Below are 15,833 nucleotides of genomic sequence, written 5' to 3' on the forward strand. Positions count from 1 at the left end.
TTTGTGCAAAGTATTATCACAATAATCAGCATTAAATATAATATTTCGGTTAACGACAATAACAATAAACGAGTAAAATATATGTCAAACTGTTTACTTTAAGCACAACAAACAATAAAAGCACAGATTTATAAACGTGAATTATTAAGTCGAGAAATGTTACACGAACGTCTGTTGTCGAAGTTCACTTCGAATGCTGTAAACCTGGAATGAAAAAACAACATACTTTCAAGAAAGGTAAGCAATAAAGGGAAGAACAATATTTATAAAACTATAAATATGAATTATCTAATACTATGCTACTACGGAATCCACACTGCATCTTGACCCCCCCCCATACTTTCAAAAAATACTTCAACGGCATGTCATTAAACGTTGACGACGACATTACGTCAAAATACCGTCATGCGATTGGTCAAAGAAAATTTAACCTAAAATACATAATTGAATATAGCAAAAATAGTTGCAATACTGACATTAACAAGTTTTATGTGACAACAATTTTAATATTGTAGCACCAACCTTATCAAGTATTTTCCTTGCGGCCGAATGCTGATTGTAACCGTGTCCTTGACGCAGGATCTTCTCTGTACGGCCGAGTTTTACACATCGCTCCAGGAAATCAAGACAGGCCCGCTGTAGATCCCGCAGATCAAACTGACTGGCTCCGCAGAATAGACCAACCACCGTGTCCTCGTTTATGTTCACTGTACCGCAATGCACGAACTGCACCAGCAGTCGGAACACTTCGGCGTCGTATTTCCGGACAGGAATCACGAGTTTCTCCGACGAGGGCCACGAAATTCCTGCGGGTGCGGTGTCTTTAGACTTTCCTTTCTTACTCTGCACTTTCTCTTCGGAATTTTTAATGGACATATGTTTCCTGATCAGATCGTAGAATATTCTGTAAACACAAATTGTTAATGCTTTTTAAATATAATTATAATTTCTATACTCAGCCTGTTTGATGTCCAGGCATATAGATTAATTTGTTTTTTCCAATATCGTAACGTAAAGATGAGCAATACAAATACAAAGCTCCTGCGAGAGAACGATTGGTTATTAAGAATTCATTTGTCAGAATGTACAATTGTACTTCTTAGAAAATTAACCACAAACCTGCTGCGAGTAGCCATTATGGCCCGAACGCCGTACACGTGCACGTCACGTGGTCCAACCAGAAACGTGAGGTCACACATCTCGGGCATCTCGATGATTAACTTCATGCTCTCGCATAACGCATGCGCAGTCTGGAATTTCATGTGCTGCTCTTCGTCGCTAGAGGTCATACGGTTACCCCGTTTGTTACGTGACGTACTCGACCAAAATGACGTTATTGACTCATTTGATGTCAGTGATTGCGTATCGGAGTAATCACTCGAGCAGTAACCGGAAGACGTATCTGAAACAAATATATCATTTTCGTTGATAAAATGTCTAAGAACATGTTCAATTTTAATTTAAATCTTATATATATATATATATATATATATATATATATATATATATATATATATATATATATATATATCCTTATATTCTAGTCGATATTAATATATTTTATTTATTTCAGCAAATATATGACTTATTTGATCAATTTTCAATACACTGTTTTCATGTTCAATTAGTTATTCTTTAATTACAATTCCCTAGTAATGAATCTTATATACCGTCACAATCATCTTGAAACCCCGGATTTATGTAACGGAGATCGAATGACTGTTCAAGAAGTGGAACCCGCTGATCATTGTCCATTTGTGTATGTATTATCTCGTCTGCTCTCCTCTCGCTGTAAGATACTTTGAATCAGTATGGAAACTCATCTAATCGTGGACGTTTTTATATTGTTTGTAATTTGACACGTTGTGACGGACGAGTTTTCACGGTTTGACACGTGATGTCTGAGCGAATGTTCGCTTTGCCACGCGTGACACTATGATAAAACAGGTCACTTACAATTACAGTAATATAGTGCGAATGGATAATTAATGCGTTAAAAACAAGCTTACAAATAATCAATAACATTTTAACGTGCAGGTGCTAATTTCTTCAAAAAAATCATTTTCTTATCCTGCTTGACATCTGCATGTTTAATAATAGTAGGTTGTGTAATAGTGGACTGGTCGAAGATGAAACCCATTTTCTTGTTGAATGTGCTCTTTATGAAAAACAAGATCAGTTATATTTGGGAATATTTTGAACTCTGAAGAATATACTACATGTCAATCAAATAAAGATAAATTAATTCTCTTAGTTAAATGTCATCCTAGAAAGTGTGCGAAATTTGTTGTTAATGCTTTTTATATCAGAAGCAGTATGTTATATAAGTAAAAAATATCTGTTGTATGCTGTTGTGTCAGTTTAAACTTTAAAATTATATACTTATGTAAATGAGTTTCTAAATATATACTATACACATCAGAAATATGCCTTCTTAATCGGATAATTTTCCTACTGCATAAATTATTCTTATATTGATCTAACTTGGAATAACCTGAATTTATTATTTATATTTTATTCATTGAATTGAACTCAGTATGTTGCTCAAATATTGTATTGTCCATTTGTGTAATAATGATCACGTTATATGTTACACTGTTGTTAAGGTGACTTATAGACTTGTACGTAAACACATGTAACTATAATAAAATATTATCTTATCTTAATATCAGCCTATGGATAAAAATTGCAATTTTTAGGTAGCTTCGTTGTTAATATATTTTAAAGCTACATGGAATTAAAATCATCCAGCAAACTTACAAGTAAACAAGTGTCATTATCACAAAACACGTGTGTCAATAAAAGTGTTCTTTAAGATTAGATAAAGTCTCAATTAAATCGCCGTAACCTTTGGCTGTTATTGGTGACCTTTACCCTTTACCGTGGGATCTGCTTTTCATGCGCAACACTCCATCTCATCATGCAGGTCACTTTGGAAAATAACATTTGCATGTGAAAACAGCTCAATTTGATTGGCGACATTTAATTGCAATCGTTGACTAATGACCTGGTTCTTTCAAAGGAGTCTCATCATAGTGATCGCTTTTGCCATGTTATTTGAAAACAACAACAACAAATCGATTGTTTGATAACATTATGAACCAAACAATTCAACATAAAGACGTGGAATTGTGACCATAAGTAAATAAATTGTTTTTAAGATCATGGGATAAGAAGCCTTGTTTGAAGTTTTGTTAAACAATAGCTCATTTTTTTAAGAGATGAACATACATTGTCTTTTTCAATGTCTATAGACTATAAATGTGTGCTTTTTCAAATGTTTACCCAGTTTCTTTTTCACAATTGAGCGTCACAATATTGGCTTCATGTATAAGCTCTTTAAGGATCAATGTCGACTTTATTCACGAGACAGTTCTACCAATTATTCTCTTGTATAAATAAAACTTTGTTTGGATGTTTACGATACCTGCCATTTTTTTTTAACGCCGAATATCCCATTAATGTTACTTCATAGAAATCGTTAAAACAAATGATGTTATGTTCAACACGTCCAAACGTCTTACACAAAAAATATTGCTAATGAAATGCCCGTATTTATGTTATACTAAGTTATCATATCAATGTCGTGCTTGACAGTATATAAAAAAAATAAACATAATGATATTGATATTCACGTTTTAATAACTCCAAAACAAATTAATTGAAACAGTACCCAACGCTGTAAGCGGGCATTGTTATGTTAATTTTGGTAACTTCAGTTTACACATTTTAAACCTATATTGAATTTTAGGCTTTTTGAGACAATATCGAGTCCGTTTTGTGGAGATGTGTGATAATAGAGAAGATATTGAATACGCTCTATGAATTGGGGCTAGAGCTCCGGACTCGGTTGGTCAAAATTGTAAGACCAATTCAGTTAGCAGCCTGTCAACGTTATAGATAGATTCATTTCCAAAATATAATACTACATTCACCGATTACTTAAAAATACTTACATTATTTAAAAACAACGGGAAACAAAACACTATGGCATTTATGTTTGCAATGATGCGTTTATTACAATTTACTTTTCATAAAATTAACATTTGGAACTTTAATGACAAAATATTTTTACACATTGCTTTCTTCTTCAATAATTTAAATATTGTTTTGATGTTGGCTCGAATTTTCGACGATCAAATAACTTATGTCATTCAGTCGCCTTTATTGCCTTGAACGACTCAACGTTTTCACTCTGTTAACCAGATTATGTTACTGCATCAACAATTTTGGTGAAGGTATTTGCCTGTTTGTCTACCTTGGCCGTAATAAGCATCTCTATAATCTAAGACTACTTATTTTATTCATTTATTATTGTCTCATCCACATGTACTTTATTACAAAACATAATATCTACAACATGATAAAATAAGTACACATGGCCATTCATAAAAGAATTATAGGAAACAGTACATCACATAGGCAATATAAATACAATGCTAATATCACCTGATTTCTATAAACATTAAATACATTTGCTAATTTTTTTACGTGATGCAAGGTTAATTACATATCTAGAAGATAAAACATAAAAAAGATTCATTCCTTTAAAATACATGTTCATAAGATGCATCAGATATCTACAGTAAAACACTAGATACGTAAGAAGATGGTAAAATCAGTTAGTTTCACAGTGGATCATAAAAAGCATCAGATATCTATAATAAAACACTAGATACCGGTAAGTAAAAAAGGTAAAATCAGTTAGTTTCACAAAAGAAGTGTTCTTTGCATTTTTCTAATATCAGAAAGCAGGTTTTGGCAGCTAATTTAACTATATTATTGTCTGACAAGATAATTTTTAACTTATCATCAATATCAAAATAATCAAAGCCTTGAAACTGAGATAGTAGTTCAGTCATGAGTTCTCGTCTAACCCCGTTGTATAATGGGTAATCAAGCAGTACATGTTTTTCATTTTCCACAACACTTATACCTATACTCTTACAATAGTTACATTTTCTTAATTCCTGAGGTGTATTTGTATATCTTCCAATTTATATATATATTGGAGCAGTACCACTTTTAAACTTTGCCAAAGACACTCTATGCCTTTTATTATACACAAGTAAACAATATGGTTCAACCTCATACATTTGCTTAAAAATTCTATAAAATCTAAGTTTGTTTTGTCCACCTCCACTACGGGCTCTTTTTCTATTTACATCTTGTAACAATAACTCATTATAGTCTTCAAAAATCTTGTTTTCAACAAAACCAGCAATTTCTCGCTTGCTAAGAAAGTACTCAATATTAGTTCACCCATTCATACCATACTTTTCAACCATATTGCCAACTTTAAAACACCAGTTTCTACAATTCCTACCTTTACATAGGTATGACCATTCAAAAATCTTTCTATTTAATCTATTTCTATCGATATTAACAAGTCTACACCACTAATATGTTACACTTTTCTTACTCTTACAACACATTGGTAGCCAGCCAATATCCCCATTTACTGCGGAATTTGGTGTGTATTTACCAACATTAAGAACAAATCTAGCCGCTCTATGCTGAACCGCATTTATACAACTGTTATCATCATTGCTCCAAATTGAAGCTCCATAAGTTATGACTGGAAGAACAGTGGATTCAAACAATTTTGTGAATGCTTGGAGTTGGAATCCCCCAATAGATTTGGATTTGGCAATAAGCAGTCCAATGGCTCTATTGGCTGACTGAGCAACATTTTTTGCTGTAATTGCATAATTCAAGTGTTCAGTAAGAACAAGACCTAAATACTTATACTGTGCCACATATTCTAATGGATTATTACCACACATAAAAACTTTCTGAAATCTTTGGACTGACTCATTTCTAAAGTGAACAATATTAGATTTTCTACTATTTATACACATATCATTATTCTTACACCATACATCCTGTTCATTCAACATACATTGTAGGTCATCAGCATTTTCTGCTAATAAAACGATATCATCCGCAAAAAGTAAAATCGAGAAAGTTTGATCAGCTACCTTAACCCATTTTCCAAGGGCATCAATCATTGTTGCTAGATCATTAATATAGATGTTAAAAAGCATTGGCGAGAGTCGACATCCTTGTTTTAGATCTGTTTTAACAGAGAACCAGTCAGTAAGGAAACCATTAATTCTAACTGAGCATATACCATTATCATACACAGACCGAATAGCCTTCAGTAAATGACTATTAATTCTAATACTTTCGAGTTTACTCCATACAATGTGACGATTCACAGAATCGAAGGCCTTACTTAAATCAATGAAAGCACACACAGTTGATAATTTCTTCTTTTTTCTAGTATCAATAATACTCGTAAGAGTTGACAAGTGATCAATTGTACTCCTCGTTTTCATAAAACCATTCTGACCTTCAAACAATACTTTTTCTGACTCTATTTGGTTTTTTAAGCTTATCATTGAGTAAAGAACAATAGATTTTATATACAATAGGGGTAATGGTAATACCTCTGTATGACATTGCGCCATAGATATTGCTGGTTTAACTTTTCGGTATAGGATTTATGACACTCTTACCCCAGCTTTAGGGGATTTTCCCTATTCCAAAGCAGTAATTAAAAATCTTGAACAGACAGTATACAGCAGTATCATTTTTAAAGACAGCTGCTGGTAATTCATCATACTCTACTGCTCTATTATTCTTTACATCTAAAATAGCTTTCTTTTCATCTAACATTGAAAAATAATCAAAAAAAAAGTGATTATCAACAGACACATTATCTTCAACAATAACATTGGCAACCTGGCTAACATGGTTTGCCGTTTTATCACTGACAAGATTCAAAAGGTTACACAAATCATTTTTCCATCTGTCAAAAACTTTAGTCACATCACTTGTTAAATAACCCGATTCATCTTCTACTTCAAAAGACATACCATTACTTCGGTTATCTCTGACTCATATTCTACCAATGGTTTTTCAAAAATGTACTTTATTATTATCAGCTTGATCTATTAGTTTTTCTTGAAGTTCTACCCAGTAACGCCTTTTTGCTCTCTAAACCTTTTTATCAAACATTTTCCTTTTTTTAACAAAATTATGTTTACGGATTGACTTACAAGATGTGGTACATTTCACCCAATTACCTTCTGCTTCACTCATGTTATTCCATAACCTTTGCAATTCCTCATTCCACCAATCTTTTTTTACTTTTCTTTTTTTAGCACTACGTTTGAAATTTATGGTTGCGGTCTTGGATGGGAGTTTCAAACTAATTTAATTTTTGACACCAGCACAAAAAATATCATACATGTTATCTACATTTTTTTGAACATCTACATTTGTTTGAAACACAATTAAACTTTTCTACCACCTCATTCAAAACGTTTTCGCCTTCACAAAAATTTGGCGGCATTGTACAAGTGTCATATATAGTTTTATTCTTTGTAATATTAACTTTACCGATTTTGTCCCTACAACATTCATTTGAAACAATTACATTCTTTAATTTAACATCGCACATTAATACAGAGTGATCTGGCATAAGTCTACTTTCTGTACAATTTTCAGCAATATCAGACACCCTGACAGCTTAAAAGTTTGACAACATATCAATATTCTCATAGGGGACAACAATATAATCAACAACAGACAAACTTTTATTTGACACACATGTGAAGTCATTGAGTTGGGAGTTTCTTCCATTTACTATACAACAATTACAGTCAATTAAAAAGTTACAAAATAGTTCACCATATGAATTCTTTGTATAATCAACAAAATTTCTTTCTGGTAGAATATCAATACCTTCAATGTTATCCGGCATATCTGCAATTCTAGAATTAAAATCGCCTAAAATGTAGAAAGGAACACTTTTTTGATACTCGTATACGTCAATTAACAATTGATAAAAAATTCATTTGCATTTACATAACGTGATGACCCCATTGGAGGGAGATAACAGGCACAAATATTAAAACATGTTTGATCAATCATAAGAATATAAGAAAGTCGAGAATCAAATTCCTCATAAGAATATAAGAAAGTCGAGTATCCAATCCCTTATGTTAATTGTTTTCAAAGCACTAAACACTGTCTACCGTTTTCCACAATGGTATGTTTGCAAGTTTACAAGTGCACGAGGTAACTTTGATTTAATAACCACGCTAGAATAATGAATAATTTCGCAGATACATTCAACTTATGTAAACGAAATAAGAGGTAACCAGATACACCATATTACTCACAATAATACCAACAATCACAATCGTCCGACATGTTGTTCTCAGGCTGTTCCCCTGTTAACTTACGTACTTTTACTGACTCTCTATTTTCTACTTTTCTACGATTATCTGGTTTGTTTTTCTTAACTATCAACGACTTTATAATATTATTCGCTATAGTATCTATTGAAATATACTCTCTTACATCAATTGTCGAAGTTGTCTTGTTATTCTCTAGTGTCCTGACATCTTCTTCTACACTTTTCATAGCTTGATCAATCTCACGGCAAAGAAGGAACATGTGTTTTTCTTGTCCATGTTTTTTAACATATCTCAATTTCTCTTGATATTCCTGAATTTTATCACGGAGAGAATCTGCTGTTGTTTGCTGTTGCTGAATCCTTTGATTGAGCGCCTGGGCTTGAGCATTATACTGAGCCGGAAGTTGTGTATGAAGTTGATTGAATGCAGAATCTATCTTCGAGCGTACTTCTTGCAAGTATTCCTTTAAATTGTCATGACTTTCTGCCACAAACACCATATGTTGAGCTTCGTCTTTGACAAGTGCTTCCAACTGTTTTTCTAGCTGATTTCCCTTTTCAGAAATTCTTGCATTTGCAACATCCATATGTTCCCGTGAAGCATGATTCTTAGATCTAACAAGAATTTTGACACCACCATACCAACTTATGGATGGCCTTGTGTTGCGCTGGTCATCTCTTACAGCGTCATAGTTTAAACATTGTTCAATAGTTTCTAATTGCCGACACTTTCTGTGTTTGGTAACAGCACATTTGTTGCAACAAGGCTGGTCTTCGTCTATACAAATGAATATAACCTCTTCAGACGGGTGACTGGCACACGCGGTGAGCTCTCTCATTAGATGGACCGCATCTGAAGGTAGCGCTTTCGCTAGTTTACACAGTCTATGATTTTTGCTCGCCTTGTATGTTGTGTGATTATTCCCACATATGTCACAAAACTTCTCGTCACAGTCCAAACAATATGAAACAGCGGCATTTTCTTTTCCGGTGGAAATGCACGGCTCACATAAAGTTTTTACAACGTTACTAGTCCGCGAATAACTCAAATTATCTGACGCCATTGTTTTTAATAAAACAGAACACACATCGTTGCTGAAATAACAACCGATCTGATTAGGATAGTTTTAGGTTTAAATTATTCATGTGCCGTATTATATTTTTATCAGATATGTAAGTATCTACAAAGTTCCAATAATCAACAAATCGCGGCAGCAGTAAATATAAACTTTATTAAAGTATGAAACAAAGTCATGTTTCTTTATCCCATTATCTATAATTGACACAAAGCCAAAGTGTTATACTTCACGCCGAAGTAGCGACACGGTGTATGTGTTTGTGTTCATCGAAGACGGAAGAGTAAAGACACATTGTAACGTTGATCGTTGTAATTGATCGTTTAATTATGTAGATAATCTAAAGTGTAGAAATAATCTAAATAACCTCTTTCTTCCTAATAATACTTACTTTTACAAGTTTACAGTTTGTGTAATGATATGTGTTTTCACCCTTTCCGCGTGCACACCAGTCTTGTATGTTTCCATTTTTTTCATGGGGTTTTCCTTAAGCTGTATACTAATTATATGTTTGTATCTTAATGTCTTTATAACACTTTCAAGAGTGGCTATGTACAAAGTGCTGTATTTTTTAATGTGGTTGTATATGTGTGTCACAAACATTGTTTAAGCGAAAATAAACTTTTTTACGTTATTCACTGAATGACAGGTATCAAAATGTCTATAAAGTACAATGAAAAAAAAGTAATCACAGTAAACTATAGATTCATAACACTTTAAATTCCGAAAAGTTAAAAAAGGCGTACATGAGAGTAGGTCGAACGTTTCGATACAAATAGTTATTGATTTTTTTTGCCAAATAAATCGCATAAATATTTTTTCACTCGATTCTCATCGAAATACGATTTTGCATTTGTTGAAAAAAGTAGAATACTTCTAATTTGTTAACTATTTTTCGTTTATGTGTCGGGCCAATGTGCGAAATGTTTTCCATTTGACAATATGAAAGAAACTTTAATATGGTGATAATGTTGTGAACGCTCAAAACAAAATTTAAGAACTATTTTTTAAAGCCGATATACTGTATGTTTATTTTATAAAATAAAATTTACGGCATATCGCTTCTGACTGTTTGGTTTTTAAGTGTACACCCCCACTTATAATATTACTGATAAATAATCCATTCTTAATAAAGGTGTTCGCAAGACAAAGATTTCCCGCCGCCCGAAACATTTAAAAACATTTACAAACATGTATTGTCGCCCTTGATAAGTTTTACACGCATCCTAGCCGATTTTATTCAATATACAACTCTATAATCAGACTGTTTGCAATGATTAAAATGATTGCCGAATTTCAATTGAGTTCTCGAACGTTACTTTATTGGTTTACGGGAAAAGGTTTGCACGGATCCAAGTTGATTTTATTTCAGATACAAATCTATAAATTATCCACTTATCTTTTTAAAGGAATTGACGATTATGCAAACAATCCAATACAGTGTTCTTCTTTTGAAATGTTACTTCTAATAATACTCAACACATTTTAACGTTAAAAAGAAAATATTTCTCTTAAATACCACGAAACCGATAACCGCATATTAATGATAATTCCTCTGTAAACATCTAGTCAAAATAAGGCCCATGTCGAAACGAAATTGTTAAAACAAGACATCATAGCAATTAATTGCTTTAAGTATTATAACAAAATTAAGATATTGGCGCAAGAGCTATGATTATCATATAACTCTACATACGCAGATAGGTTGGTTATTGTTAAATGAGCAAAGAGCGAAATATCTTCACAATCCTTTAACTCTTGATACTTGACTAAAAACAATATCGTTTGTTGTAAACCTGCGTTATATAGTTTCATTCGATTGGTCAATTTTACTTTAAACCTATTTACTCGATTGCATTTTAGGATTATTGAGTCACCCTAGTGTCTCTTTCAGGTGTCGGAAAGGAGGATCTTGATATCGCTCCCTATGAGAGGACTCTGACAAAATACTTGAATGGGACTCAGTCTATAAGCCGTTCGCTCATATGGCCGTTAAATTTGCAAATAAATATGTCATGGGCACTTTAACACTATGCCAGAGTGACCTTGCACTGGGGATTTGTTAAGCTTGAAATCTGCAGTAACAAATTAAAAAAAATTAATGTCGCACCTCAGCTCTTATTACGATTTAACAGTTCTTCAGACACTAACGTGTAAGCACATTTTCAAGTTCTCCAATGAAGTCATTATTCTTTATGTTGACGGACATTGTTAAAGAACAAATGTGTCGCTGTGAAGTCTGTATTTACTTAAGACGTGACTCGCTAAAATTACCGATATCTTCTGTAGGCACGAAATGGTAACTATATCAACGATTTTGATAACTGTTATTGCTTTTATGTCTACATGTCCACATTACCCTTTGTATGAACCGATAGTCCTATAAAGTAATGTAGCCTCGATCTTTGAAAATCGGGTGCGTGAAGTATCGTAACAGAGAAGCAAGTGCAGTCCGTGCGTTATTCCGTTATACCCCAAATAAGCATGAGGCTAAGTAACATGCTCTTCAACTTGCGCCGTACACCCTTATCTCCACCATATGAAGGGGGGTGCATACGTCCACACGTCCCCTCATCATGTGCCTTTTGTCCTTATCACCATCTACAGCAAGGAGCTGATATACAGTTTCTCACACTCTGATCTTGAACCACGAACTTCAACATCAGCAGTACAATTAGTTGCATGTCCTCACAAACTGCGCTTAATGCCTTCTCTCCCCACTGTAACTTAAGCATGAACTAATGATTTTTTCAAACATAAATAATTGATGTAAAAAAATGCTTGCATGAATAATATTTAAGGTTTAAGAAAGCATTTTCTTTTTGTTTTAAAGGATTTCTTAGAAAATTATATTTTTTATGAATTTTTTGGCAACAAGGGGTAACGCATTTTAAAATAATGTAATACATTTTCTGACAAAATACTGGTACCATGAGTAGCATGAAACAATAATTGTTTAAAACATATGTAATTGATGAAAAATGATTGCAAAGATAATATCTAGGGTCTTATAAAGCATTTTTTATTTTATTTTAATAGGTTACTCTGACAATTCTATTTTTCATGATTTTTTTTTTGCAACCAGGGGTTATCAACTTTAAAAAATGTTATTGGATTTTTCGACCAAAACTGGTTGTATGATATAGAGAATACTAGGTTAGCGTTGAATACAGAGAAGTTTATGTTGCGAGGCTTAGAACGCCGGGAGCTAGAGCCTTGGCGAGCGCTTTCGGTGTTCAAGCCGAGCAACATAAACTTCTCTGTATTCAACGCTAATCCTAGTATTCTATTTATCCCATTTGGTGTTTTTTCAACGTGACATTTAACATAAATAGATAAAATAACCTTAACAATAATTTGAATTCATTCTTAAAATCTAACGAAAGTAACCATGCGTAGTGATATATAATGTATTTGTTCTGGTATGCAAAATAGTCTTGAACAATTTCACACAAAAACTGTAAATCGAGAAAAAATATCACCATAAGCCTCGATTCAATTTTACGCAGCATGCAAATATTAACACATTACGACCGACAAAAGGAGATTTTGAATTCATTTTATTTTCAAGAAAATGATCAAAATCCAATATGGCGGCGATTGCTCCTAGCAAAATGATGTCGATGTCAACATACATGTACATGTAGATTTACACAAAGAGTCGTTCTAAACATAAATTATCAAACAACTATACTCGCCTTATTTTTTCATGGACGTTGCAGATTTTGATGGCGTCTAGATCTAGCCTTCACATCCTGTAGTTTGTGACCCAACACAAGATAATCCGTCATAACTCTATTAAACTTTGAAACACATGTTGCAAACGGGTTATTCTTACTGAATAGACTTTCTTTGATAAAATAACAAAGACAAAGTTTATTCATTAAAGATAATACCCTTACGTTACCTTAAATCCAAAAGCAAAACAATTCGAATAGACTACTGAACCAAAATACACCCATCAATATTGTGGCGTCCGTCAGGATGGTTTTTTTTAGCTTTTAGGGTATTATGTTCTTATAACAGGACGTGTAGCAGTTTAAATAATATATTTATTTAGTAGGTTTAATATGTTATTGCAAAATTAGACAAGTTTGGTGGACACTTTCTCGGAAATACGTTACAAGTTATTTTTAGTTACCCAAGATGTTTTTACTCACTTTACTGCCCAGACAAGTGGAGCTACCAAGATGGAAGTTGTGCTGCTAAATTCAAATTCTAGCGCCCTTATATACTTTCTGGAAAGTGCCCACGTGACCTTAACTGACCAATGACCATATGACAGCCTGCCAGCATAATAACAATAAACCAATAGGATTCTGACAGCTCGGGAATCATCCAATCAGAATCCGTCAGCCTGAGCTGTCAGAATCCACAATGATGCTGGCAAATTCTGTGTCATAGCGGCCATGACAGGTCAGATTTATGCATAACATTTACATAATAATGCATAAATATGGCTTGTCAATAAACAACAGGATCGAAATGGAAACAATACACATAATACTAATAGTTCTGTTAGTGCAGTTAATAATTCGTGGTATTACGGAATAAGTCATGGAAATGAAATGGATTATTGTGTTAAAAGGATGTAAACAATGGACATTGTAAGCCTTACACGAATAACAAGGTACGTGCAATTATCATCATCATCATCATAATCATTAGTAGTATAACTTTGGAAACTGCATTCCACGTAAGTATAACAGTAAACAATAAAGCATTTAAGCATATAATGGGTGTGGGGGTGGGTCATTACAATATGTTCTACACACACAAATTCACATTCAAATGCACATTTTGAACATCAACAACACGAATAAGCTAGATCTACATGTACTGTAGATCTAAATCCTTCGTCTCACCGGTTCCATCCGAGGTAAGTAGTCCATAAAACATGCACTTTTTCATAATTACATTCAGGATAAATTTACACGAAAAAAAAATGAGCGTCTTCAATGTTTTATTCCCAGACATCGCATACTTGTTTCGTGTACAACAAAATATGACATCACATATTTTTGGAAAATGACGCAATAAGTATGTCATTTTATGACGCCATCAATCAGCTTATTCATTATACGGATGGCAAAAAATTATGTCCCTTGACTAGATCTAAACATTGAAGGTCGTATAATTTTAAAGCAAGGGTTTTCTCGACTCTAGAGACGTGTTATGAAAAATCATTCAGTGGTAGAATAAAAAGTAGTCCGTGCACGCGACAGGTGTATTCAACAAGGTGCGATACAGGTTTGTTTATTCCATATAGAGAATACATGGTTGGTGCCGAGATGGAGAAAGTTTATCCGGTGAGGCTTAGAAAAAGAAAATAGGGCGAGCTTTAGCGAGCCCTAATTTTCTTTTTCGGGCCAAACCGGATAAACTTTCTCCACCTCGGCGCCAACCATGTATTCGATTTATCCTGCTTCATGCCGTTGACACATTTTATCAAATACAAATGACTAATTTACATAACAATATAATTATTCTTGTCGGGCCTCCTACATTCCTGACGACCGAATAACTACCGATTGTGTCACGTAAAAAATAGTCCCACATTAAACTGTTCCTTTTAATACTTTCCTATTAAAAAATGAGAAGAAATAAAAAAAAAAGAATCGAGAATGTGATATTTTTCTTGGTAAAAAAGGAAAACATATGCAGCAGCAAAACAAAAACTAAATTTTATTTACCTTAATGACAACATTAATCCATTGCTTATAACAATAAATTTACAACGATATACACATCCATTTTCTGTTCTTCCATCCCTTTCAAAGTTTGTCGAACTCCATTTCTGTTTTTCCATTTCTATTAACGAAATGTATTTTAAACCACACTATTTTTTGATAGCGTTTGTATCGAATGCTAACCATTCTGACCCAAAACCCGATTTACGAAATCGTAATCCTGTCGTAGCGAATTATTTTATTTCTATCGAAGTTAACACTTATGAAACACAAACACACAATCCAAAATACGTTTATGATTCGTTCCATGCTTTAAAATATTTAAAAGAAATACTGTTAAAACTACCACGTCAAAATTGTGTCCATAAAATCCTGAGAAAAACTAGATAGTATGTTTTGTCTGAGAAATGACGTCACACTAGATACGTCATAAATTGCGTAATCAAGTAAATGATAAATACGGAAAGCTGGTTCGGTAATATATTTTAAAGAACAAAAAAAGGATGATATATACTATAACGATAACATTCATGGTGCGTCCCAATAAATTTCAAAGGTCAAATATTAGAACATGTTAATCGGCGCGTAGGACTACATACTTACGGTTAGATCACGGTCACGTGTTGCACTGCCGGATATCAACTAGTTATCCGACCCTGCTTTATTTGGTCAATGTTTGCAACAGAGGCAGGATAAATAGAGGATATTTGTTGGATCCGGTGGATTATCGATTTTAATTCACGAGTGATCATAGAAAATAATATTTTCACGAGTGGCGCAGCCACGAGTGAAAATATATGTTTTCTATGATCACGAGTGAATTAAAGTCGATAATCCACCGAATCCAACAAATTTTCT

At 33.4% G+C, this 15,833-nt stretch overlaps 2 protein-coding genes across 4 annotated transcripts; both read right to left on the reverse strand.

Annotated features, from left to right (window-relative positions):
• Positions 1 to 78: 78 nt before the first annotated feature.
• LOC127857128 (serine-enriched protein-like) lies at positions 79 to 15,388 on the reverse strand. 3 transcript variants are annotated; one of them, XM_052393491.1, is made up of 5 exons: positions 14,979 to 15,388; positions 1,671 to 1,789; positions 1,120 to 1,402; positions 523 to 904; positions 79 to 204 (listed from the first exon to the last, which is right to left on the reverse strand). In XM_052393491.1, the coding sequence occupies exons 1-5, from the start codon at positions 15,092 to 15,094 to the stop codon at positions 160 to 162; spliced, it is 945 nt and encodes a 314-aa protein (XP_052249451.1). In that variant the 5' UTR covers positions 15,095 to 15,388; the 3' UTR covers positions 79 to 159. The 3 variants fall into 3 exon arrangements, with proteins under 3 accessions (XP_052249451.1, XP_052249453.1, XP_052249454.1); XM_052393493.1 differs by having other exon boundaries at positions 1,671 to 1,933; positions 15,325 to 15,350; XM_052393494.1 differs by lacking the exon at positions 14,979 to 15,388 and adding an exon at positions 14,151 to 14,492.
• LOC127857127 (uncharacterized) lies at positions 8,185 to 11,994 on the reverse strand. Its single transcript, XM_052393490.1, has one exon. It carries the CDS (start codon positions 9,271 to 9,273, stop codon positions 8,185 to 8,187), a length of 1,089 nt encoding a protein of 362 aa, XP_052249450.1. The 5' UTR covers positions 9,274 to 11,994.
• Positions 15,389 to 15,833: the final 445 nt, after the last annotated feature.

The sequence above is a fragment of the Dreissena polymorpha genome, chromosome 14, assembly GCF_020536995.1.
Source record: "Dreissena polymorpha isolate Duluth1 chromosome 14, UMN_Dpol_1.0, whole genome shotgun sequence".
In the NCBI taxonomy this organism is placed as follows: Eukaryota; Metazoa; Mollusca; class Bivalvia; order Myida; family Dreissenidae; genus Dreissena; species Dreissena polymorpha.

Coding starts and splice junctions, on each gene's coding strand:
- LOC127857128 (XM_052393491.1), bottom strand. CDS start 15,094: ATGGAAAAACAGAAATGGAGTTCGACAAACTTTGAAAGGGATGGAAGA. Junction 1,790..14,978: donor GGATTAATGTTGTCATTAAG/GTAAATAAAATT, acceptor AGTATCTTACAG/CGAGAGGAGAGCAGACGAGA. Junction 905..1,119: donor ATAATGGCTACTCGCAGCAG/GTTTGTGGTTAA, acceptor TTGTGTTTACAG/AATATTCTACGATCTGATCA.
- LOC127857127 (XM_052393490.1), bottom strand. CDS start 9,273: ATGGCGTCAGATAATTTGAGTTATTCGCGGACTAGTAACGTTGTAAAA.